The 26,069-nt window shown below is 47.0% G+C and overlaps 1 protein-coding gene across 1 annotated transcript in view; it reads right to left on the reverse strand.

The window, feature by feature from the left end:
- The window catches only part of LOC308581449 (heparan sulfate glucosamine 3-O-sulfotransferase 3B1-like), a 31,897-nt gene extending 14,345 nt beyond the window's left edge, over positions 1-17,552 (reverse strand). The window contains exon 1 of the mRNA XM_081183857.1: positions 16,850-17,552. Coding sequence (XP_081039983.1) covers positions 16,850-17,430 — 581 coding nt within the window. The 5' untranslated portion in view covers positions 17,431-17,552. The remainder of the gene's footprint in view (positions 1-16,849) is intronic.
- Between the last annotated feature and the right edge of the window lie 8,517 nt (positions 17,553-26,069).

Raw genomic sequence — 26,069 nt, forward strand, 5'->3', positions numbered from 1 at the left:
TCCTCCACCATTATTAAGAAACTGGCTGTTCATCAGGATGCAGGCACCGCTTCCTCTTGGCTTACCGGAAGCTGCCACTTCCAGAGAAGCAATTGCGTTCAGAAGAGGTATGTAGGAGGAGCATTTGAATCCAGTCAATGCCCCCTCTCATCTGAATCATCCAAGCACATGCCTGTGTAGCAACATATCCCTGGAAGTACACAGAGAGAGTGTCTGTGGTGTTCATCCCTTCCAGAGTTGACCAATCTTCCTTTTGCCTGAGGATCATGTTCACCCTTGGCCAACCTTCCACAGTAGCAGTGGGTGTGACCCTCACATGTACACTTCAGCTGATTACAGGTGATTATTAACATCCCCATTAGGGTGCTGAACATATTGGTTCCAAGCTGTGGAACCCCATCCCAGCTTGTTTTATTATTATTCTTTTATTCTTTTCTTTTTGCTACTGCTGCCAAAATCAGTAGAGTCTTGGGAGGGCTCTGGGCCCAGGGGAAGCCCCCACTGCCTGAACTTCATTCAGATATTTTGGGTGCTCTCAGGCCACTTCACATCCACTCACATTTAAGCTAGACATTTGTCACCAACCACGAGACTGAGATCAAATAGCACCCAGCACCTCTCTTTCAGGGAAGGACTCAAGGGAATTATGCACAGCTTTGCAACTTCCTCAAAGTTGTACAAGCATGAGCCTAATGTGCTATTATTTGCACAATACAGACCAGGTGAAAAAAAGAGGCTTTTGCATATTTAGTAGTTGTATAGAAGGGAAAACTTCAGCATAACTCACTATATTTACTGAGATTCCATCTTGCAGACAATTCATTACATATGGAAGGAGCCTGTCCTCTCTTTTCACTCTCCCTTGACACAAGAATTCCTACCAGTTGCTACAACTGGGGTAAATCTTCCCTGCCCACCTTTTCCCCATAAGAGTAAAGGTACAGGGACCCCTGACCATTAGGTCCAGTCGTGGCCGACTCTGGGGTTGCAGCGCTCATCTCACTTTATTGGCCGAGGGAGGCAGCGTACAGCTTCCGGGTCATGTGGCCAGCATGACTAAGCTGCTTCTGGCAAACCAGGGCAGCACAAGAAACACCGTTTACCTTCCCGCTGGAGTGGTACCTATTTATCTACTTGCACTTTGACGTGCTTTCGAACTGCTAGGTTGGCAGGAGCTGAGACCGAGCAACGGGAGCTCACCCCTGTCGCGGGGATTCAAACCCCTGACCTTCTGATTGGCAAGTCCTAGGCTCTGTGGTTTAACCCACAGTGCCACCCGTGTCCCTCCCATAAGAGTACCTGTGGTCATTTTACATCCTTTCCCCCTTTAAACTCACTTTCAGATACGGTCCAGATGCTACAGCAGGGCAATGGTTCTGAAGAGGCCACATGATGGAGCAGCAAGCAGGTAATGGGGAGAGGAAGAAAGGCTACACACCAGCCCCATCGCCAAGTACATTGCAAGCCACACCTTCAAACCAAGTAAGGAAATAGCATTACAATCGTGCAAGAAACTCCAAAAGCAATCTGAACCTGACACTTTTATTTTTTTTAATGGAGTGACATGTTGGGAAAGTGTGAGTGCAACAGTTTGAGACAGGAACATCATTGGGATTCTCTGGAATAAACCAGTTAAGTGAATGGTGCCAATAGCTAGATTCACAGGTTGAAGGTGCAGGATGGGCTCTATATGCAGAGGGGCGAGGGAGAGAAGGCTATGTGGAAGCATCCTGAGGCGCTCTTAAGTGTGTGCCAACAGACTCTAAACAAGGAATGGCCTTCAATACATGTGTCAGTACACACAAGCACTCTTTGTATCCTGAATCCAGTGGCTAACAGCTTAGCATTAGACAAGCTGGCAGGTGGATGAGAGATGTTTGTGTCTCCTTCCTAATCATACAGTGTGCTCCACGGTCTGGGGGGGGGGAGTGAAATATTTGCTGAAGGAAGGAACAGCACTAAGGGAATATTCCATATACTCCCCCATCCAAAAAATAAAAATACAACCCTGCTATGCTAGCCTTGGTAAAACTGCTGGAGAAGATGCAAGACCACTTGAGGAAAGGATGGAGAACTGTGGCCAGATGTTGCTGGACAATAATCCTCATAATCCCCAGCCGCTTGTCATGTTCACTGCACACAGCATTCATTCTCTGGATGGCTACAGGTTCCCAACTCTTGGCATAAACCATATGAACAAGCCATTTCCAAATTCCTTGAAATTTACAAAGCCAGCAAACAACCACAGTACAAATAGTCAAAAATCATGCAGCTACAAAAAGCATCAATGGAAAGGTCCACACCTCACCTACAAACCAGGAGTAGCCAACACAGTGTGCTCCATATGTTTGGACTAAAATTCCCATCATCCCCAACCACACCACAGCCAAAAGTGAGGAAGGGTGGAAGTTGTAGTCCACAACAGCTGGAGGGCTTCACATTGGCTACACCCTGCTGCAAACCTAGGGAATACAGAAGACAGTCCTGAGCAACCATGGAAGAACACAAAGAGTTCCCTGCCCCATCAGTTGGCATGACATGACAAAACAAAACAAAACAAAACAAAACAAAACAAAACAAAACAAAATAATATAATATAATAATTTATTTATACCCTGCCCATCTGGCTGGGTTTCCCCAGCCACTCTGGGCGGCTTCCAACACAAGATTAAAATACAATAATTCATCCAATATTAAAAACTTCCCTAAACAGGGCTGTCTTCAGATGTCTTCTAAAAGTCCGATAGTTGCTTATTTATTTCACATCTGATGGGAGGGCATTCCACAGGGTGGGTGCCACTACCAAGAAGGCCCTCTGCCTAGTTCTCTGTAACTTCACTTCTCACAGTGAGGGAACTGCCAGAAGGCCCTTCGAGCTGGACCTCAGTGTCCAGGTTGAACAATGGGGGTGGAGACACTCCTTCAGGTATACTGGGCCGAGGCCATTTAGGGTTTTAAAGGTCAGCACCAACACTTTGAATTGTGCAGGGAAACATACTGGGAGCCAATGCAGGTCTTTCAGGACCAGTGTTATGTGGTCTCGGAGGTCACTCCCAGTCACCAGTCTAGCTGCCGCATTCTGGATTAGCCACATCAAGGCATGGAGTGAAATACTAGCCTGCTTTCCCACTTTATCAATGCCTGGTCCTCTTTCTGACTAGTCATCGCCCTCTGGCTCCACACCCCACCCTCCCCAACAAAGATCAGCCAAACACCATCTAGATTATGGTTAAGACATATAAATGGAAGGAGATCAGAATTTCCTCCACCACATCTGTGCCTAACACTTAAACAAATTAGTATATTAAGAGAAAAGACAAGTGATATGCCAGCTATTCTCCCCATGCCAGCTCCACCCAGCACCAGCACCCAACTTTCCTCCTTCAAGCAGATGATGCCAGAGATTCAGTCTTCCTGCCTGAAGGATGCACTAACAAGTTCAGCCATTAGCTCACATCTCCTAACATCTTCGCTGTAGGGTTGCATCCCAAGCTGTCCATGCGAATGCAGAACAGAACTTTTACTGTCCTCTTCTACCCCTGGAGTCCCCCAAATGCCCCCAAAAGTCCCCTCTACACAGGGGGCAGAACAAGAGGGTGAATCTCACTGTGCAAGTGGAAGTCCATTCATATGATACTGGGTTCCACCCAGAAACTACAACTTCTAATGAGGGGACTTCAATATTCCAGGTAACTGTTCTTTCTCCCCCCCCCCAAACCCCAAACCCACATTTCCTGTTTTCGTTCGTCAGACCGTGCTGAGACATTCCCAGTCAGATCTACAGAATGTTTAGATGGTGGAAATGGAAGGATTGCGGGTAAAATGGTAAAAGGATTACAACACAAGTCATGAATCAGGGGTGCAACATCCTAAGATACGGAAGTTCCTATAAAGCAAAGTTGGAGCACTGTTTTCTGGGAAATTTTCTGGGAAACGAGAAGTGATGGGAAGAGAATTTGTTTGGGCTTATGACAGTTTGCAAAATGATGCTTTGTTATGGATGTTTAAATAAGAAATAAACCTTCTTTGGTCCCAGCACTTGTGGTCAGCTGCCCAACGTTGCTTGCATATGCATAAATCAATATAAACAATACATTGCAAGGAACCACAGCTGCAGGCCTTGCTTTTTCTACTGTTCTAATTTGGTGTGTTCACTTCACGAATAATCCAATGAGAGATTTCCTCTTCTCTCATGAGATAATTGGAGCCAAAAAGCCTGACTGAGAAAACACATTTCAGCAGAAGACAGAATGTCATCGCCAAGAATGAGAAATTAGTAACAAATCCATATTTTACCAACCAGGCTTTTAGTGTTTTTTTGCTTACACTCCCAACTGTATTTCCATCCTCCATGCCCCCCACCACTTTCTCTCATCTCTAAACACCACACCAGATATGCATTTCAACTTTGGGTACTGCAAGGTCCTCTGGATGTTGGACTCAAATCCTATCTTGGTGAACAGTCAGTGATGATGGGAGATGTAGTCCAGCAATATCTGGAAGGGGCACAGACTTCCTGACCCTGGAGAAGGGTTTTCCCACGTTGTGATTTTTGCATAGCACACACAAACACCATGATTCACAATATATTGCCAGGTCAAAAACTATAAAACGGATCTCACGATATGGATTTCAAACCAGTTTTGGATGGTATATCAATGTATCACCCAGCTGTATTTGGGGGTAAAGCCAGTGATTAATTGTCAGGAATCAAGTCAAACCTTTTGAACAGCTTCCCCACCTCCAAGGCAGCAGTTAAGATGCTAAGTTTGATTTGCTGCTTAAAACAAAAAGCAGCAAGTAATCTCATTCATCTCTGACAGCCACTTATGCAACTAATTTTTTGCTGGTGATTGATATTAATGCAAATTTATATATTCCACTGGATCTTGTTTGAAAGAGCTGCTCTCAGCTGCTCTTTTTGTCCTCAAGCAAATGGGAGAGGTTTCACCCTCCTACGCATTGCCCCAAAACAGAAGTACCTTTTTTCTTTTCTTTATTCTTTTAGCATTACACACAAGGGTGGCCAAGTGGATGTCAGTGACTGATGCAGCCAAAGCAAGCCTGATCTCTCCAGTCATGGGGCTGCTGGCCTTTCAAATCTGTTTGACAATCCGGAGAACTGGCAAGCAATTTCATGTACATATACATTGCAGTCATCACTTCAGTTGACAAAATGATTTCCCCATTTCTTAATGAGGCGGTATGCAGCACACATTATATATAACGAGCGCTAGTCAAAGAAGCTCATGTTTCTTGGCACAAGGATTTTAAAATATTTTTTAAAGCCAGATACAACACATTAAACCCGGGAAACTGAGCCCAGCATTAAATTGTTTCGAGGGCAGCAGGACTCGGTGCTGAGAGTGCAAACATCACACAACAGAGCAACAGAGCTCCTCAATCATTTCAGACACCACACAGTGACAACAGGTAGCAGCTTTGGTTGCTTTCCAACCCTGTAATTAGGCTACAGGAATATATGGGACCTGGAATTTGTTGTGCTTTGAGGCCATATGGTTTGCTACCCAGCAGAGCTCTGGCCTATATATTATCCCTTTGACTCACTGATCACCAGTCCTCAACAACAACAAAAGAGCAAGGATGTTGGTTATCTTTCAGCACTAACTATCGGAAGCTGCAAAGCAGAATGTCCAGGCGCTATATTCAGTAGAGGAGATTTAAGTTTCTCATTTTAGCCTTCCATCTAAAAGGGCAATCTGGACATTTCACACAGTTGTTGGATTGAATGATGTGCAGGCCTTGATGGCATTCTTGGATACAGCCAGCATTTTCAGTGCAGGTTGCCTCTCATGCTCACAGAGATGTACGTATGTATGAACACAGCAATCCCCAAGATGTAGATGAATGCAGCCATTTTGATGGAGGAGAGGGCTTTGTTAGCAGCATACATACCCAGTCACTTCTCAATAAAGAGCATCTAGGAACAGCCTGAGACCTTTCTGCACCTGAAGAAAATGACAAAATGGTGCCTCCCTCCCCACCAAGAAAGAAGGGATGAGTGAAGATCTACATCAGATGCAAGAGGGGGTGGGAATAAGGCTCTACATTAGATTCTGCTGCCATTGTGGATCCTGCCATCTGAGGTGGTCACCTCACCTTGCCTCATGGGTGGGCTGGCCCAGAGTATGATGGACTACACAAACGCATAGGCTTGCTTCACGAGCCATCAGAACTGGCCTGTTAAGGTCTTGAAAGTGCCACACAACTGGTTCTAAAATCCGAACTATAGCTGCAAGGTGAAGGGAATTAGGATGGCACTTGTACACATAAATACACACCTTCATTATTTGAGCATGTTATTCAGAAATGGCACATAATACAGACATCCAGATTTGGCAAATGCAGCAGCTGAGACGGACACAATGAAAAAGTTATTTAGCTTCTGCTGATGCCTGAATAGGCCAAATAGGAATGCCCATTTTCCGCTCTTAATAACAGGTCTGCTAAAGAGCAAGAGTTGGGAAACATGGGTCTCTAAATAAAGATCTACTATCCCCGAACCACCAAGAGAAAAGCCTAAGCAGAAAGTTTTCATCATCACTTTTTTACGCTACTCAGCAACGTTCCATTTCACTGACGGCCCCAGAGTCTCACCACAACTCAGAGCCATGGGTGGACTCACCAGCCAAATATGTCCGCTCCGGCGCATGCTCAACTTCGGGGGTGGGGGGTTGGGGTGGGAAGAATCAACTCCTCAACAGGTGAGGCTGTGAAACATGATCAGGGAAGACAAAGCAGTTCCCGTCAGCGCCGTGCTGGGAAGAACGCATCATTTGCGCCGCACTGGGAGACATGCTTGAAACAGTAGTGCACTGAAATCTCAGCAACACGAAATAATCTTTGCCATCTGTCTGAACAACTCAACGCTCCTGTTGCAATCTGAAGGAAGGCTCCCAGAGAAACACAAGGGCCTTGCTGATGGATCACAAGAGCCCGTCCCTCCTTTGGGGGCCATTTTCCTCATAACTTCATGCTGCGACTAAGACATTGTGATTTGGGGCCTGCTGGAATCAAACTGGAAGGCATTATGTGCCTTGGAGAGTGGATGAAAAAGAGTAGGGAGACCCCCATCTTGAATTGTGCTAGGCTCTTGTCTCCAAAGAGCTTCATTCATTCAAGAGGCTGTAAGTATATTCTGAAGTAGAAGTGAAGAGCCCCTGAAGCTGATGCAGCATGAAATCAGATACAAAACTTTGCTCTACGGTTTGTTTCAGGCAACAGAGTTGGACAAAGTTCGGAATGTTAAAGCAGTGTCTACGATTCCACTCAATCATTTTTCAAAAATGAAGGCGGCCAGCTTTTCAGTTCAAGTATTGTTTTTTTGGATGGGGGAGCTGTTATAAGAAATCCATTTGTTGTTGTTGTTGTTATTATTATTATTATTATTATTATTATTATTATTATTATTATTATTATTATACTGCCTTTCCTCCCAAAGGAGCCCAGGGTAGCAAACACACCCTCAATTCTTTTAAAAGGCATTCTTATACCAAGTTCCCTCTGTGGTTTTATTCCCAGTCCAAGGGCTTAAAAAACATGTACGTCAATTGCTTATAGGTCCCAATGTTATCTAAGCACCAATCCTAGAAGCAGCCCAAGAGTTCATGTTGCCAGATTTCAAGGGAGTAATTGATAGGTTTTTTTCCTGATGTGACATCCTACCAGTCTGACACCATATTAATCTCCAGTCCAATACACTGAGAACAGGGGTGCTACCACTACCAGCCTTCCCAAATAAAGGAACAGACAGTGCGTACAAATACAACTCTGCAAGTATGTATCAGTCCACAGACTCAGCTTACTAGACCAAGGTTTAAAGTAGGAAAGGATAGTACGTTCAGAATTCTCAAGTTACCAGAAATGTGAAAACAGAAGGTTCCCTATGGAATTAATTGTGGTGGAGAAGAAAATACAGGTCTACAACTAATGCTGTGAAGACACTATAACTTGAAAGCACATTAACAGCACATTTCTCTTAAAAAAAAAATCTGGGAATTGTAGTTTGTTAAGGGTTGCTGTGAATTGTAACTCTGTGGTACATAAACTACAGCACCCATAATTCTTTGAGGGAAAGAATGTGCTTTAAAGGTATAGTGTGTATAAAACCCAAGTCTCTGGGCCCTTCTTCTATTGGTCTAAGATGCACAAGCAACCTTCATTTGGACGCAGGGAAGGAGGGGCAGTTCTCCCCACCCCAAAAGAATGTTTTCCTCCTACTAAAGAATCTCAGTATTGGACGGTGGGACTAGCTTAGGACACCAGGAGTTTTATAAGTCATAAGGGTCACAACTTCAGCAAAGCATCCAACACAGAGAACAATGAGCTCTTTTCCATTCTCTCCCACATATTTGCTAATCAACCTGGAAGCCATATGGAAAATCTAACAAGCACGATGGGAAGGCAGACAGGAACAATTCCCGTTACTGAAAAATGGCATCCAACATGTGTCCAAAGACTACTGGAATACTTTATTGTATCATATGTTCTTGTTTTAGCATTTGACTAAAATTTGGGAGTTCTCAGAAGTCAATGTCTGGGTGTTGTTGTTTTTACTCATTAGGAATCAAGCATCGGCATTCTAGGCACTGCTTCCACAGCCAGACATTTCTATCTACAGTAAGTAGAAAGAATTTCCAATTTCTAAGCAGATAAGGAGAGGCCCAAGGCCCAAAAACCAGAAACCATGCAGCCGAACATAGGGACACACACAGACAACCTTCCCTCAAAACTTACACCATTTGGTACAAAAATTCTTGAGATTGTGTAGTTTGCTATACTCTTAAATGGCCAAACAGCATTGCACATTAACCATTTTCACAGTGCAAAAACTTGTGCTCACGAGTTTGGTAAGAGGTTGGTAGACTGTGTGTGCGCGCATATTTCAGCAAGTTACCCACATCTCCCATTTTCACAACTGCTGCCACCCCCAAAAAATTATATTATATTATATTAGGGTAACATAGCCATGGGGAAGTTAGGTTGAAAGCATTGTTCAAATACCAGGAAAGTTATTCTGAAGGTTTTAAGAAGCCTTCGAGTGCATAAAGAAAGTGATTGCATCCTTCAAGCTTGGCTGCAAAAAGGGCCATTTTCTCCCACTTTGCTTTTGTCCACAAGGATTCCAGAGTCAGTGCCGAAGAGAGAGGAAAAAACCCAGGAACTCTAGTGCTTGTAACTATTTAGCATTAATAGCTGGATCCAGTTTCCTTTCCTTTCCTGCCGAAACATTTCTGTTTGAAGCCACTAAACAGAAATGGTACGTTCCAAAGACCTTCAGCTATCAGGCTGCTGTTTTTTGGAGTTGTGCAACAGAAGCAGACATATTTTCAAAAAGAAACTTGCACTACAATCATTGCCTGATGTCTGAAGTTCAGCAATCTCTTCCCATGACAAACAACTGAGAGGAGAGAGATCGGGGTGGCATAAGATGTTAAGATCGAAAACAAAATTATTCTAGTTTAGCAATTGCGTACATATTACAAACGCAAAATAAAGGTAGGGGGTGTTTTACCATTTAACCGATTCAGACCAAGTCAGTTTTGATACTGCACAAGTTGTGCACAAGTCAGAATACAAAAATGCATTCGGGTTTGAAATTTCTTGCTTGGAAACACATGTGCACTTATCTGGGGTAGGTACAAATGAGCACAGCAGGGTTCACCTTTGAGCATCCATGAAATCCTAAACATACTTAGTAGAGTAGCACCACAATCCACACAGGTCAAGATGAGTAGGGCTTAATCCCAGGTAAGCACATTTAGGACTGCAACTTCAGTTTAATTAACTCTGTACATGTGCTTAGGCTTGCACAACTTCATGACAACATTTGTCAGAATACCACAGGGTGTTCTTCAGAGGTCCCACTATGCTCCATGTTCTGAAATAAGCCAAATCCAAAATAGATACCTCATAGTCTTAAGATTATTATAATCACCATGATCTTTGCTTGGAGCCCCATATCTGTAACTGCATAATTACTAGCTTCACAGAAGTAGTTTTTTCCAGGAGGAAAACTGCTTGCATGTCTGCTGAATTGGCCTTAGACTAATAGATACATTAATTAAAACAAGAGGCATTTTATTCTGGTGAATCATTTAAGCGTAAGTAGTGTGGTTCTGCTAGTGAGGGCAATCCCATCCCTAAAGCAAAGCGTTCTCTTAAATATTGACTTATTCCACTTACTGGATCTGGGAATCTCATTTGCAATTAGCTGCGTACCCATTCTTTACATGGGAAGGATTAATCAACCATTTTACAGTCTAATTTAGGTCGCTAATTTAATACAGAACTCAAGATGCTTTAACATAATTTCGCTAATAAAACCATGACAGCCAGTTCTTTAGCCAGCCACACATAGTTCTTTTTAAAATGGCATGGATGCTATTGAGGATCAAACTTTTCCAAAAATAGCTAAAGAGATGCTGCAGATATTGAACACTTTCTCTTCTCAGTTTTACCCTGTTTAGCTGTTGCTAACTCAAGAGCCATATATAGAGTTGCTTGCTGCCTTTTCCTAAGCAAAGTTAGAGATAACGCTGCTGTTTAGATCTCAGGAGCATTTTCATTTGAGATTACTGTTAACATTTTAACTCAGAAATTAAGGTGTAATTCAGTACACATTTATTGAGGAATGAATATCACTGAATGCAACAAGGCTTACTTCTGAGCAGATATGTATGTTTGCACTGTCTGAGGCTGAAATGTTTTAGGTGTGTTATAGTGTCCCCCCCAAGTCAGTTTTGATACTGCACATATGGAAGCTTGCTTGCTTTAAAACACAACTTTTTCTCAATAGTTCAAGGTGGCTAACCTTGAAGATAATCATAGATAACATTGAAAGCTTTGCAGTCAATATGAACAGAAAATCCCAAGGAGTCATTTCCTCCACTTCCCTTAAAGAGCCAACTGTTCTAGGCTACGGTCTAAAAAAATTAGTTGACTAATTTGGGGGTGCTTAACTGATCAGACACACACAACCCCTACAATGCCTTGTTAGTTTTCACCAGAAGTAGGGTCTTCCATAAGAATTTTTTAAAATAGTTTTTTTAAAAAAAAAAAATCTCCAAAATCCACAGCAATACCTTTAAGTAGGACTAACCAAAGTGTCACAAAATTTTCACTGGGAAATTAGTTTGAATGATGACAGAAAATGTGATAAAATGAATTTTTAAAAAAATTAAGCCTGTTATGGCAGTAACCAACCATCCTCATCAAAATTTGTAGATTTCAAATAGTCCAAGTGGCAGATCTCCTGCTGAAACATATTGCACAAGAGGTGAATTTGCTGACGATGAACACTTGCATCTTCCTTCAGAGGCGAGCCTTTTGATAAAAAATAATATCCTAAACTAGACCCCTAATCCTGGTCACACTTGTGCATAAATGGCTTCCTCGTGATGAGTTAGCTGCAATAAACTCATAGCCTTTGCAGAATTTGAAAAAAGACTTCTTATTTACTTCAATGGCTATATTACCACAGTTTTCTCTTCCCCATAAAATCAAGTAAGTTGAATTAAGATTTGTGGCTATTGTCTCAGTAATAATGTAATTGAGCCATAACCCAAAACTTGAGCAAATTCAGCAATTAGAGCAGAGACAGGGTGGAGGAGTCCCATAAAAATGTAACCTATAGACGTACAGTAGTCTGGTGTCAATCCAGTAAAGAGGAAAAATAGAAGCCATTCAAAGCCAAAATAAAATTCAGTAGTATACATAGATCATTAGGAAAAGTCAGTATGGTTCTACTAACATGCTGTCACATTACATATCACCAACTCTGAAGTTGCTTTGGCAACGTGGAGAAAGATAGCGTTCAAAATCATACGTCAGTTCAAGCACTTGGCAGTGGAGTTTTTACGAAGTTGAAGTCCTATATACTTTACTTTTAGGAAAGATTTCCAATTAATTGAAATGGGGCTTTCTTTTCTTTTCTTTTTTTGAAAGGGAGGTGACTACTTTTGAAAAGGCACACATAGTAGTTTAGTTTCTGTTAATATTTGGTTGCTGAAGGGAAGGGACGGAACATGGTTCTGTTAAAGAAAGCATTGTTTACAACAGTAAGTTATACTCTAAACACCCTTTCTTGGAGGGGGGGTGCCGCTGAGTGAAATTAAAGCCTACATTTAATTGATTGCAACTGTTAAAGTATTTTAAAGCAGAAATCATTAATCTGCCACTCAGGCTCTTGCCTCCGTTATAGATCCCTCCCAAATCTATTCTTGTTTACGTATCATGGCTTCCACTCATAAGTCACAGTCCCCAGCTGAACTACCATAAGGCAATTTAGTCTTATTAAAACAGGACTAACACCCCAATCCAAGAGCTCGTTAAAATCATATAGGAGACTAAGATGGTTTAGTTTCAATAATAATCAAATTGAAGTAACTCAGCTGAAAAATGGTTTGCCGTTGCTGCACGGGCAGTTTGTGTCACGTGACAACTTCACAGCAGCTTGAATTGTTTGTGAGAGAACCAAGCTACCGGTATTTCTCAGAGCTTTCATAGACAGTGATTTAACAAAACAAAGCCCACGATTAAAGCAGCATGTTGTGCGCTGCAGCTGAAATCAAGCTGCCCTTAATAATTCAGCTTCAACACAAAGCAGTGCTAAGCTGGAGTCTTTCTTTATTTTCCAAAAAGGGGGGGGGGAGTTCCTAGGAAAAAAGTACACCTCAGTTCAAAAGAACAAGTTTGTGTATATTGGTTTAGCTTAAGAAACTATCATTTGCCTAACTACACATTGATTTTTCTCTTGTACAGAAGTCCTTCCTTTAAATAGCAGCAGATTGACTATTTGGCAAAGTGGGGGGGGGGGGGGTTAGAAGGGCTCAGTTGGGCCTTAATTAGGAAAACTGTTACATCCCTGTTAAATAAAAGCCACCAGCCAGATCAGCACCTGTAACTATTGCCATTTCGACATGTCATCTCCTTTAAGGCAACATTGTTCCAGCTGACATAAAAGTGGCTTCAACTAAGCTTGGATACTATATGCAAGGCTGCCAGTCTTAAAAAGAGATGCTGCTACATACAGTGTTATTTTTATGCCCGTCTACTCAAGAGGAATCCCTAGCAAATCCAAAGTGACTTACTCCCAAGTAACTGTGCATACACTGAGCCAGTCTCAAGGAGAAAGAGTTGACCAGAGAGAGAGAAAGAGGAAATAAAAGGAGTAAAACTGCAGGATTGTGCTGAATATGCCAAGCAGGTAGAATCTCATGCTCCATGGCTTGTGTGGCTGGAGGGAGGAAGAGAGGAAAGCTCATAAACCCAATGCTAAACCCATTTCAGTTTCCTCAAGGATGCTGGAATATTATTCTAGGCAATTAAGGTGGTCGTATGTTTGGTTCCCATTCTTTCAACTAGCATCTTTCCAAGGCCTGCAACAATTGGACATCCAGCTAATCTGCATAATTCATATTTGCATAACCTGCAAACTTTTCCGATCAAGTCACTGGCACCCCAGACTCCCTGAGCTTATCTAGCAAGGCCCAGCTTTTTAAAAGCCATCCTGAAAATAAGACTGACCCCGATAAAAGTGCAGACATGCACATTTGATCAAAAGGTGGTTGCATCATCCAAAATCATGCCAAAATCCTGTGAAGTTGGGGTTCAATGGAGGTAATCATTACTTTAGTTACTTTAATACGGCTGTGAGTGACAAACAGCACAGACCTTCTTCCCAGCCATGTTACGTGTTAAGGCTTTTGAGTTTCATCGTTTAACAAAACTGCACATCAAATGCACCCCTTTAAGCATGTGGCTTTCCAGTGATTAAGTTTCCGCCAAAAAAGAGTTAAACCACTTAGGTAGAGTTGAGTTTTAAATGCAGGCTCCCATTCCATCCACCCAATCCGCAACTTCTAAGCTAGTTGAAAATTCCCCCTTAGTTTGGCCTTTAGCAACACTTAATGGTTTTCGTCTTCCTGACAGCTCTGCTCATTAGCTACAAGCAGTAGTTTGGGGAGGATCTTTTAGAAAACCTTGAAGGCCCTCGCCCTGGATAACAGAGATCCGGCTCTTCACAGCCTCGGCTAACAAAATTAGCACTAGCCTCCCTAATCAAAGGCTGTGGCGCTGGGCTGTGGGAGTGACAAAGGAGAGCCGGGGAGGAAGGAGCCGGGAAGACGGGGACAAGCACAGCCTGTCTACCAAACAAGCGACTTGATCCTCCTGCCAGAGCAGAAGGCAGGAAGCCCTTGCTTTGCTTTCGCACTCTTGCTCACTTGGCCCACAATTCCTCCAAGAAGCATTCGTGTGACCCTAAATGAGCGAAAAAGCTTGGCGTCTCCAAATACGTTTACATTGTGTCTTTCCATTTTACTTTAAAAACAAATACATCTCAAATTTCCTTTACTGAAAGCAACAACTGCATCTATTGATTGGTACACGTTAAATTGTTGCCACTGTTCTGGCTCTTCCTTAATCAAACCCTTCTTCCCTGTGAGATGTTTTAAATTGTGTCCTATTTAAAACAGAATGGTCTTAAAAAAAAAAAAAAACCACAAACAGAAACTCGGCCATGTGCTTAGCATAGCACAGGTTTGGAATTTTTATTTGTAATTTTTCCATCTCCCTGCACAGATTCACTCAAAGTTCTGCAAGCTGGGATTTTTTGGGGGGGGGGATGGAAGTGGAAGTCACCTGACTGAGTGCAGGGCGTGGAATGTAAAATCAAAACCATTTTTATTTATAACAGACAAGGCTCTCCCTCCAAGTTATCACCACCCTATAAATCAATGGACACCTCGACTGTACAAGGATTCATTTCCATGCCCTGACACATGTTGCACAGACGACGACCGCATCCCATTACAGATGCTTCAGAGGCTTCTCTTCGCAGGTCTGCAGTCAGTCCCCATGAAGTGCAGAAGGTCAGCGGACAGACCCCTTTAAAAACTGCAGGGTGGTGGTGTTTTTAATCGCGCCATCTCCCGCTCTCCCATGCATCTGAAGGAGAGGAGAGAACCACCTGGCGCTGGCTTGATAACTGGTGTCTACAGCACTTTCCCCCATAAGGTAGCGGAGGATTTCTGCCCCCCCCCCCGCAAATAAAATTCTCCCCTTTAGTAAGAGAACGGAGAGATCAAGATCGCAAGTCAAACCACACAGGCTGATCTTAAGAAAATCCGTTGCCTAAGAGCTTTCGTTCCACTCTCTACTCTCATTTTGAACTCTGGATTATTTTTCCTGCATGCCCTCAATAGGACATTTTTGTTTAGAACTTTCCCCCTTTTTTCCTCTCTAAAGCGTCATTTCAAAGAGAGAAGTCCATCGGCCATGGACCGAGAAATGTGAAGCGCGCGAGAAGCTGCTGTTGAAAATGACAAGGAAGAAGGCGCACAGGAGACGGAGTGGAGCCGCCGCTGTCTAGACTGGGAAGGGCAACTCTTTCTCCCAGTCCTGCAGAACTTAAACTCGGCAGGATCGGGTGGGTATGACCGCTACTACGAGGCCTTAAAACCATCCTCACAGCCCCCCCCCCGAGGACGCGTGAAACTGCCCAAAGGACTCCACAACCATTCCAGATCTATTTGTCGTTTTAAATCCCAGGATCCTTAAAAAGTACCCCATGGAGGCGCGTTTGCTCCACAAAGCAGGTCCAGGAAAGTTATGGAAGGTTAACTTTCATTAGCGTTTGCCGAGATTCAGTCGGCACAGCAGATCGCCGGGTTCCCGTGTCAAATTAAGAAGAATCCCGAGCGGGCTGGCGGAGCAGGAGCTGCAGTGCTCCCTTTCGCCCAACAGAGCTCACTACCTCTCCGCGCACGGCCGGCGCCTCTTTGCGCTGCCTTCAAACTCGCTCGCCGGCGCGCTGCTCAGATACACACGGACCTCACTGCCGTCTGAATGGGGCTGCGGGCTTTTTAGAGAGGGAGTGGGGTGGATCTAGAGCGAGTTCGGCTACGGCGCTTGAAACCGATTTGGAATCGGGGGGAAGTTTCCCTTCCTGGCACTCGGCTCCCACCCTCCCAATACGCGCGCACACAAACAGCCCCCAATACAAACGCCTAGCGGAATTAATCCACGCCGGGGCTCCTGGGAACAATAACTGCAGGGCAGCCGAGTCTCACCCCGTCCATCATGAGGGTCACGGATACTTGAGGCCTGATACACTGGAGGCCACGCGGGGAGACCTTGGAGAGGCCACCGGAGCCTCGAAACAACACGGCTTGGAGAGGACCCTCGAGGCGGCATGTGGGCAGGCCCCCTTACAGGCTCTAAAGGCGGCTCGGCCGGGAGGGCCAGTGGCCTCCCTTGCTTACTTCCCACCTTGACCCACGCCAGTTATTTCCCGCTTCCATCCACATCCACAGTCCCGAACACATTTTAAACGCATCCCTCTTTCCCCGAAGGGAAAGCGGGGAGAAGGGAGAACCCTCGAACAAGTCGCATCTAAACCTGTTACTTGGGAGTCAAGGCTACTCAAACTCCTAAGAGCTTCAGAGGTGGCTTTCACCGCGCGTAACTGTTGGTGCAATGGAAAAGCAGGACGATTCGGCCCGGGTCTCTCTCTTACCTTACCCGCTCAACTCCCATCAACATCCAGTAAAAGCCCTGTGTGTTTTGGGGGGTGAAGTAACCAGTAAACTGCTAGAGAGTTCAGCGAGTCGCATTCTCCCTAGGAGTGGGGCAGAGGGAAATCTCCCACTTTGGGTCGATGGAGACACGTGGACGGGTTGCCGTCCATTCACACCCTGGTGGGGTCGTGGGGTCTCCGGTGGAGGTGGGCTACGCCTTCTGACCGGCTTCTAACGGCTCGCCCCCGACGAAGGGGGCGCCAGGCTACGCTAAAGGTCCGGGACGCTCTCCCCAAGGCTGGGCGTACCTGTACCAGGTGAGTCCCCGCTCGTAGTTGCGGTCGAAGAAGTGGGGCTCGGCGCCCACGGCCCTCACGTCGGGGTGCACCCGCAGGAACTCGAGCAGCGCCCTAGTGCCGCCCTTCTTCACGCCGATGATCACCGCCTGGGGCAGCCGCTTGGTGCCGGAGCCGTTGAGGAAGCTGGAGATGGGGCTGAGAGGAGAATCCGCGACAGCGCCGCCGTTGCTGTTGTTATTCCCCCCGTCGTCGTCCTCGTCATCGTCCTCGTCGTTGTTCTCCTGCTCGGGGCTCAGCTGGCCCTTGGAGCCCGGCGCCCGCAGCAGCAGCAGCTTGGAGAGCGCCGCGGGGTTGTGCGCCCGCCGGGCAGGAGGCGCCGAACCGCGCAGCAGCAGCAGACCCGGCGCGGCGGAGGCGCACGCCCCGGCGGCGCACGAATAGAGCACGCAGAGCCACAAGGCGAGCATGGCGAAGAGCAGCAGCGCGAGCAGCCTCCTCCGCCCCGGCGGGGGAAGCAGCGGCGGCGAGGCAGGGGCGCCGGGGGCATCGGGGGGCAGGCGGGCGCCGCCGCTCAGGCGCAGCTGGCCCATAGGCTGCAGCCCGCGGGAGGCAACCCCGGCACCATGGCTCGCGGGGCCCGGACGGCGAGGCGAGCGCAGGAGGCGGCAGGTGGGGGGGAGGCGAGGCGGCGGCAGCAGCAGCGCTCGCTCGCTTCCCGTCTAGTCCCGCTCGCGGTTGCAGCGAGTGGCGAACGCAGCAGCGCTCCTTGGCCGGCCAGGCTGGAGCGCGGGAGGGCGGAGAGCAGGCGCGCCTGACTGGCACCCCTCGGAGCCTATAAGAGCCGCTCGCCGCATGGTAATTAGCCCCCTTTGGTGGAGCAAAGGCAGCCAATGGCTAACCGCGCCGCCCCCGTGGGCGGGGAGCGGGGAACTGCGGGAGGCGATTAGCCATTCTTATTGGCTAATGAGCCGTTAAAGAGCCCGCGGCAGAGGGAAGCGGAGAGGGGGCCGCCGAGGCTAGCGAGCTGCTTCGCGGCAGACCAGACCGCCCCGTCGGGTAGGCCGTGGTTTCCACGCGCCCGCCCCGTCCCTGCTGCAGAGATGCGCTTACGGTGAAGAAGCAGCCAACGAGGCCTGGAGGCGTCGGAGACTGCGGAGTCAAGAAGGTTCTTGGAGTAACGCATAGAATTTAGAGTTGGAAGGGACCAAGCAGGTCATCTATTTCAACCCCCTGCAATGCAATCTTTTGTCCCACGGGAAGCTCGAACCCACGACCCTGAGATCTACTGACTGAGCTAACTCGAGTGCAATTAACCAAAGGATGGGAAGGAATCTTTTAGACGGGGGCGGGATGGCTGTTCAGGCAGCTGCCCAATGAACGCTGCTTCCCCTCTCATCTTCCTTGCGGGAAGTAAGAGCTCTAGCAAAACAGCACGCTGGTTTCTTTACCTGCACGCACCAGCATCATCCAGACTTCCACATACACACATGCGCATGCACACACACACACACACCCAGCATATTGTGTGGCTTAAAGGCTGCTGCAACCCAAAGCATACCAGTGGCATATAATTTGAGTAACCGTCTAACCGAGTTTGGAGGGGGGGTGCGGTCAAGATTGCTTAAGGCCGCAGTGACTCAGTGGGCACGTCGAATAAACCAGCACGAAATCGTCTGGCTTAGTTAGCTTCATCTCACGTCGATCAAAGAGCCGGAAACGGCGAGATTTGGGGACTGCGGGTGGGGTGAGGTGGAGATTCGGATTAGTAAAGGGAATCGAAGCAACCTGCTGCTCCGGATTCACGGAGTCGGAGCGCAAATGCGCGGCCTTCTAGTGCACGAGGTACCACTGACAGCAGGGCGTAAGGGGATGCTGTCACACTTAGGCCCTTGTCCCAGTGGAGCCGCGCGCTCCTGCTCCGCCTGTCCGGCCGGTTCAGCGCTTCGCTCCCACCTCAAACTGCGACACCTTCTGTCCTCCTGCAGCCGTCCTGTGTAGCCCTGTCCCGGCAAACAAAGATCCCTTTTGCCGACTGTCCATCCTTCTCTCTGCCTCGGTCCTCGAATCACTTCGAAACTGGGACCCGTTTGTTTACACTCAGGCTAACCATCCCATGAGGCTAAGAAAGGGGGTTGTGCTCTTGCTAATACGGAGGTGACGATCTTCTCGAAAATGGAAATAATAACTTAGTTTCGAACCTGTTCGGAGGAGGAGGAGGAAAAAAATGCTAGAAATTTTCTAAAAAGCGGGTTGAGCCATCAAAGTCTGACCGACTGGTCTGCTGGAGGGTCTTGCTTCCTTTTGGGGGAGGATGTTCGAGGGATGCCTCGCGAAGAGCCACCCTTCCTGGGCCCTGTCCCTTCCCTTTCCCATCCAAACTTCTTGAAGTCCTTTTCCCACACAGGAGCACCGGGAAGGAGGCCTCACCGCTGCCTCCCCATCCTCCCTCCCTCCTTCCTTGGGGCAATGAATGGCCCTCTTCCCCATCCTCATCCCTCTTCCGACTCCCTCTCCAGTCCACAGACAATGGCTTGTGCCAGACCTCAGAATAAAAACTTTGTGAAATGATGGGGGGGGGGGCAGGACTTGATTTTTCAGGGCGCGCCTGCCTCCCGATCGATCTTCCCCTGGCAAACGATCTCTCAGATCCTCCCGTGTCCCCGAGCTATTTCCTCTCGAGTAGCACGACTCCCAATGCATGACGTCTCTTGAAGAAGTCGGATGCAGACATTGGCTGCCTGCAGCATCGTTGCCGGTCTGCCAGGCTTCCAGCGTTTTCCTGGGAGATCCAGGGAAGGCGGGGGGGGGGGTCGGTGGGAATCGTCCGGTTTCTCTTCCATTTCCTGTAACTCCCACTCTCCCACACCCCCAAGGAACTCGGCCCTTTACTGTCATCCTCGGATCGCGGGGACTGCGCGGGGGCGGCTCTTTCGCACATCCTGGGAGGAGGGAGGGAAGCCCCCACGGCCACGAGGAAGGAGATTTGGAAGGTGGCAGATGCTCGGTTCAAACGAACAGCAGGAAGAGCCCCGATCCATTCGAAGACGTGACGGGCTTTAGGTTGGCCCGGAACTGAAAAGTATCAAAAAATCACCACAAACACACACAGCGCTCGCTTTAGCTCCAAGTGCGTCACGATCCCATGGCCATTCTTACCGAACAAATCGCTGCAGGACCGTATTACTCCAACTGATTCACAAAGTCAAGTTACTTTTAGAGTTTCACTGCAATCCTAGGCAAAGTTAGAAGCAGAACCGTAAGTGAAATGAAGGCGTGCATAACAGTGTGAGACCAGTTTCCACGCCCAACGCTTCTGGAGCTGCTTCGCCCTTGTTTTTTTGCCACGTGCGGACCTTGTTCAAAACCCCTTTCTCGTGGGACTTTAGCTTTACGAAGATGCCCCAAATCTCTCTCTGTGTGTGTGCCCCCTTTCTTAAGTAAAGTAAAATAAAATAAAATAAAAAAATCACAACAACACCCTTACTATTTAGTGTGCCTATTTCCAGATAAAAAGCCGTGAGCAAATCGAACGTAACATAACATGGAAACGTCGGTGACACGGGACGGTGATGCGCTACAGCTGGTTTCGTGTGAAGCCGCGCTTTTGCCGCGGGAGTTTCCAAGCACTTTCAGCAAAATTGGCTCGGGGCTAAAACCGCGAGGCTTCCTCCCAAGCAGCTCGTTTTGCTCAAATCATACTTTGAGTAAAGTACTTCGACTTGACTGAGGGGGACAGTAGAATTTTCCAGCCATGACGGTTTACCTCTGAACTCGGAGGTGGAGATCTTCCACTGAAAAGTCAACTAGGAACAAGTGAGCCGAAGAATTCGAAATGTCAAAACTTAGGAGTAATATCGGCCAATTTAAATCTCATTTGCTCATGTGCTTATTTAGAACTGGCGTCCAAAATAACAAGGAAGGGGTGCGGGGAATTGTCAAGGTGTGTTAATTGATCCTTGTTTTTATTATTTGCATCATTGTAGCATTATTTGGTTTATTCGAAATGGAGGGAGGAATATCAGAAAGTGGAAAACTTTTACAAGGAAGAAAAAAACAACTCTTATTTTTATTTCTGCCCCTGTAGAGTCTTCCAGCGTTGGGACTTAAATCACTCCAGAACATTTTCTATGCTGCCGACGGGATAAGGAGAGACAGCTAGAAAAAAAGAAAGGAGTCTCTCTGTTCTAGAGGGGCAGAAAGTTCGCTGTTCTTTGAGCCCAACTCCTGGAAATAATTTGGATTTTATTTTATTTATATTTGCTGCCCTCTTTCTTGGTCAGGTCCTAGAAGTCCCAATTTCCCTCATATTCAACTGTCATGTACAATCTAGCTTCTGTTCTAAGCCGCATGTGTGTTACACAAGCACATACAAGTTTTCAGCAAAAAGATATTCGATAGTCCCCAAAGTAGTCACCGGGACTTGCTTCCGAGTAAACATGGTTAGTATCCTATAGTTAGCCGAACTTGGGCCGGATCCTAAGGACACCGGCCTCCCCATCCTTGCCACGTTTTCCCCGAAACAAATTCCCGTGACCTCAACAGGGCTTTCTTTACTTCAGAGGAGAGAAAAACTCTATGCCGGCACGTCCACTGGAGTCGGAAGGATTTTCTCAGTAAAGGCGCTTAAAATGTGAAGAAGGGGCTATGTAAGCCGTCCAAATTCTTTCGCGCAGGAGGACGCGCCGTCGCCTAATAGATTTCAGCGTCCGGGCTGAAACTGTGCGTGTGGTGGTGGTGGTGGGGGGGGGGGAGCTCACGTCGAAGTGTGAAGGTTCCCGCTCCCCATGTCTTCCTTGTTTCGCGGCGCGGGTAGGGACAGGCTTAAAAGCTAGAGATATAATTCGGATCCGCTTCAAACCAGTGTCAATGGATTTCTTGTCAAGGGGGAAAGACTGTATCGCGTCGATAGTGGCGCAACTTGCCTTCGGGGGTGGGGGACGTCTTCGGTGCCGATTTGGGGACATGATTCCAGAGCCCCCCACGCAGTAGGATGAGCAGAAATCCCCCCAACTACATTTTGAGGTATAGAGGGGTGGGGTAGGAATAAGAGACCATTAAGACTAAAATCACCTCATTGCCTCACAGGGCCATCGCGGAGGACAAAAGCGCAAAAAAATTAAAAATTAGTGAAATCAATGTAAAGAAATAATAGCCTTCTCTCCGCTTATTTTTCTTCTTCTCAAAAAGTCAATTGACTGCTAGATGAGACTCGGGGCAAAATCCCCGAAAACGATCCCGTGGTTACCGCTGGTGTGGAAGCGAAGCGAAGCCGAATCGGATTCTGTTTAAATAGAAGTCTGCTGCAAGCTCCCAGCGAACATTAAAATGAAGACAATAAATGCGCCGAAGGGAGCGAGCGGGAAGGGGTGTGTGGACATGTAGAGGGGGCTGAACCAAATAGGAAAGGAAATTCAGTTCCCTATGATCCGAATCTTCTGTGGTGGCAACATGAAAAATGACAGAAGGCTCCCCGCAAGTTTTCAAAGCGAGAGAAAAGTTTCTTTCTCCCCTCCGTCAACCCTCTTTTTGGAGTGAAAGAAATTTTATGTGTCGCCAAAGCTTGGAGAGGGTGGGGGGGGGGCAAGCGTGAACTTTCCAACTGAGTCGACAGAAGCTGGTAATCACGAACAGACACTCTCAAATGAAAACCCCAGCGAAGTGAAGTTCTTTCAGGATATTCTAACGATTTCAGTCTTGGAAAGAAATTCCAAGAGTGCGCTCCGGAATGAAGAAACCAATCCTTGTTTCCCCGCACCTCCAAATACCACACACCAATCTTTCGCTCAATTTAACTCCATTCTCAAGATGCCCCAAAGGTGTTCCTAATTTTCACATTAGCTGCAATCCTCAGCGTATTAGCCCAGCCCTAAATCCCACTATCTCAATGGGATTTGACTCCCCAGCCGTGGCGATCGGGATTGCAGCTCCGGTCCGCTCCCCTCCCCAGCCTGTTTAGGAGAAAAAAACACTTCGCTTTCTTTCGAGGAATGGGAAGAGATTTGTATTTCATTGTCCAGCAGTCCTCAGTTTCTCAGGAACTTGACAATAATCCTTTAAAAGTGGGGGGATGGCGAAAGAGGCATCTCCACTCAAAGAACACAAGGGGATGAGGAGCCCCAGAAGATCACTATTCATTAAGATCCTTTCAAAATGAGGAGATCAAAGAGAAATGGAATCCGTTGATCCAAATCTGCACAGCTCCCTCACTCATAAGGACACCGAGAGTCTCCTTGCCTAATCTTGCTTCTTCCCTTCCGGGGCAGGAAAACTGACTTTTAATTTCTTGGGGTTTTTCGAAGGAAACGATTGAGAAATTCCTCTCCTCTCTCTCTCCCCCCCCCCCCCGACTTTATTTTTATTTTTAAAATACTGAGCCTGTGGAAAAAGCTGTGCGTGTGTATGTGAAAGAGAGATCATGTTTGAGTGCAGGGTGAATGTATGAAAGACTTGCAGGTATTCAGAATCGACATTTGGGCGTCAGGGATGCGTCTGGATACGCGAAAGGGTTTGCGCACAAGTTTGCGCAAAACTTCGTCGGCATTGGAGGGGCTTTGTGCAAAAATAAAGGGCCATTCTACACACGCACTTTATGGGGTTGTTGCTGTTTTCGATGTTTTGGCGTGTTGCCACACGACGTCGTCATTATTCCGCTACTATTCCGGAATATCTTCCTCAAAAGGACGCTTTTTCTTCCCTCCCCGCCATCTGACACCTGTCAAAGATCTGGAACGGATCCTCAATATTTTCTTTAGGGTGGCATGTGCACAAGCACCAGCTCACTTTCTGTGGGGAAATTGGATGGGTGCGTGTGGTTTCCAGTCGTCTGCTTTGCGCTACTTTCCTGTGCCAGTCCTTCAGTTGGGAGGAGAGACATGGCAAGTAGGGAAGGGAGTTCGGGTAGTAGCTCAGACGGACATTTCTTCTAACCTCCCATGCGGTTAGAATTCCAGTAATACTAGGCATTATATATAAGCAAAGCTAAAAAGTTATTCCCACGAAATGCTCATAGCTCCTGGTGGCTGGAGGAACACGAGGTGGTGGGACTACAGACCCAGAACTTTCCCCAACTTGAGCACAGCCGACCATTAGTGTGGAAGAGAAAACCTCCCCTCATTCTCCCATAACAGCCACATGGGACCAAAGGTGCAGACGGACAGCTCCGAATTCACTCTTAAAAACATTGGCTCAAAGTGCAACGTTGCCAATGTGACTAGTAAGTGCGGAAAGACCCGAACAATTTGCGGGTGAAATGTCTTGGAGTGCGGGTTTACGGATAAGTGACAGAAGAGGCGTTGCTGGCGAAACAAGAAGGGCTGGTAGCTATTCACTGACGTGGACACCGCTTGGCACTTGAGGGTGGCGCTTACAGATTTCAGTGCAAGTCAGTTCCCTGGAAGATCGCGGTCTTAAAACCACGTCCCAGGCAGCAGCGGTGGTGGTACCTACCCAGCCTGATCCTAGGCACCTTTACTCAGAAGTAAGCGCCACTGAGTTGTGGACAAACGTGCACAAGATCGCAGCTGTTCAGCAAACGTGCCTAAATCTTAGATATAGTTGAGATTCCTGCATTGCTATATTATGTGGGAAGGGGAGTTATTGTTTTGCTGTTTTTGTTTAAATTATTTACCTGTGTTTTTATCTTGTACTTTACTCTGTGAAGCGTCCTGAGATCTTGTGAGGAAGAGCGGCATATAAATTTAATAAATATATAAAATAATAATAATTGCAGGGAGTTGGATTAGATGATCCTCGGGGTCCCATAGGTCCTCTTTTTCCAGGGCATGTCCTCTCTTCCGTGGTAGAATCGTCATAGCGATCCATAGTTAAAAGTAGAAGTCGGCAAATCATGTGTCCTCTTTTTTGCTCTTCAAAATATGGCAACCCTTGCTGCTGCCCATCACTTCAGCCTTTAGGTCTGCGAGCGCTTCCTTGCAAGGAAACCTCACTGATCGCAACGGGGCTTATTCCCAAGTAACTGTGCACAGAATCGTAAGGACGAAAGCGCCTTTTCTTCCGAAATGTGTTCCTGGGAATAGCTGGGGAGCGCTTTCGCTCCCAGTACTTTGGTGTCAAAGGGGAGGGCCTTGCTTCCGCGCCAGAATTTGCGCGCCTCACCGTTTGATCGCACCGGTCCTGCCAGGAGTCATTCCCAATGCATGACGATGCTGGCAGCGTCATCAGTCCGTAGAGACTCACACAAGGCAGCTTCCAGAGGAGGAAGGGACCTCTTCAGTTTGGTTCAGCTCATCTCATCTCCTGGCCGTCAACACAAAACGAACAGGCGTTCCTGAGCCAGTTTCAACACTCTCTGCGGGTGGGAAAAACGAAGCAGAGATTCTCTCGCATTTTCCTCCGGAGTGGTTCTGAGATACTGGGAAAGGGTGTGTGTGTGCACGGAACGGCACTCCGGAGAGGCCTCCCGGGGTAGATCAGTTACAGCCTTGCAGATCAGCAGCTGGGCTTTCTTTTCCGGCAGGAAAGTCAAGCCCAGCCCAGTCCCCGGCCAAGCAGCGCTTTGTAGCCTGGGATGAATGTGGCAGTGGTGGGTGGGTGTGTTCTGAAGTCAAATTGCAGGTCCCGTTCCTTAGCAGCAAACTCACCCTGCTTGGGCTTGGAGGGGGGGATGATCTTTATTTTGCTACAGCAAGTGGACGTGAGTACTGTGTTCTTTACAATATTGCCTTTATAGAAAATAATATTGGCCTTGTGGACAGTTTGTGAAATTCACTGGGGATCTGGTTAGGGGCTGTGCAAGTTGGCTCCTTCCATCCCCCCCCCCCCCCAGGAATGATTCATGGCTAACAGACTCCCAGTGCAATGCAAAGGCTTCCTCCGCCCTGGCTCTGTTGCACAGGCTGCAGGCACAGAGACTTTTCAGAGACTCCAGGCCAATTCCCCAGAGCTTCAACTAGCCCTGATGACATACACCTTTTGGCTTTTGGGAGGATAACCCTCCCGTCACCATTTAACAGATTTCCCTGCCAGCATCTGGATCCTTTCCTGTAACTTCTCTCTGTAGAAAAGGGCCAGGGCTCTTATTTAGATGGGCCACTTGGAGGGCAGCTTTATTCCAGGAGTTTATTGGGGCATGTGGAATCCCCTTCTGCCTTCTTTCTTTGCCTGGAAGCATTGGGAGCCAATCACATCATCTCCAAGAGGCAGGAAGTGACAGAAGAGGTCCATTTCATTTTTTCTAGAAAAGTTCAGGAAGGCTTGCCCAATACAGTGG

This window comes from Podarcis bocagei, assembly GCF_964188305.1.
Source record: "Podarcis bocagei genome assembly, chromosome: 2".
NCBI classification, from domain to species: domain Eukaryota; kingdom Metazoa; phylum Chordata; class Lepidosauria; order Squamata; family Lacertidae; genus Podarcis; species Podarcis bocagei.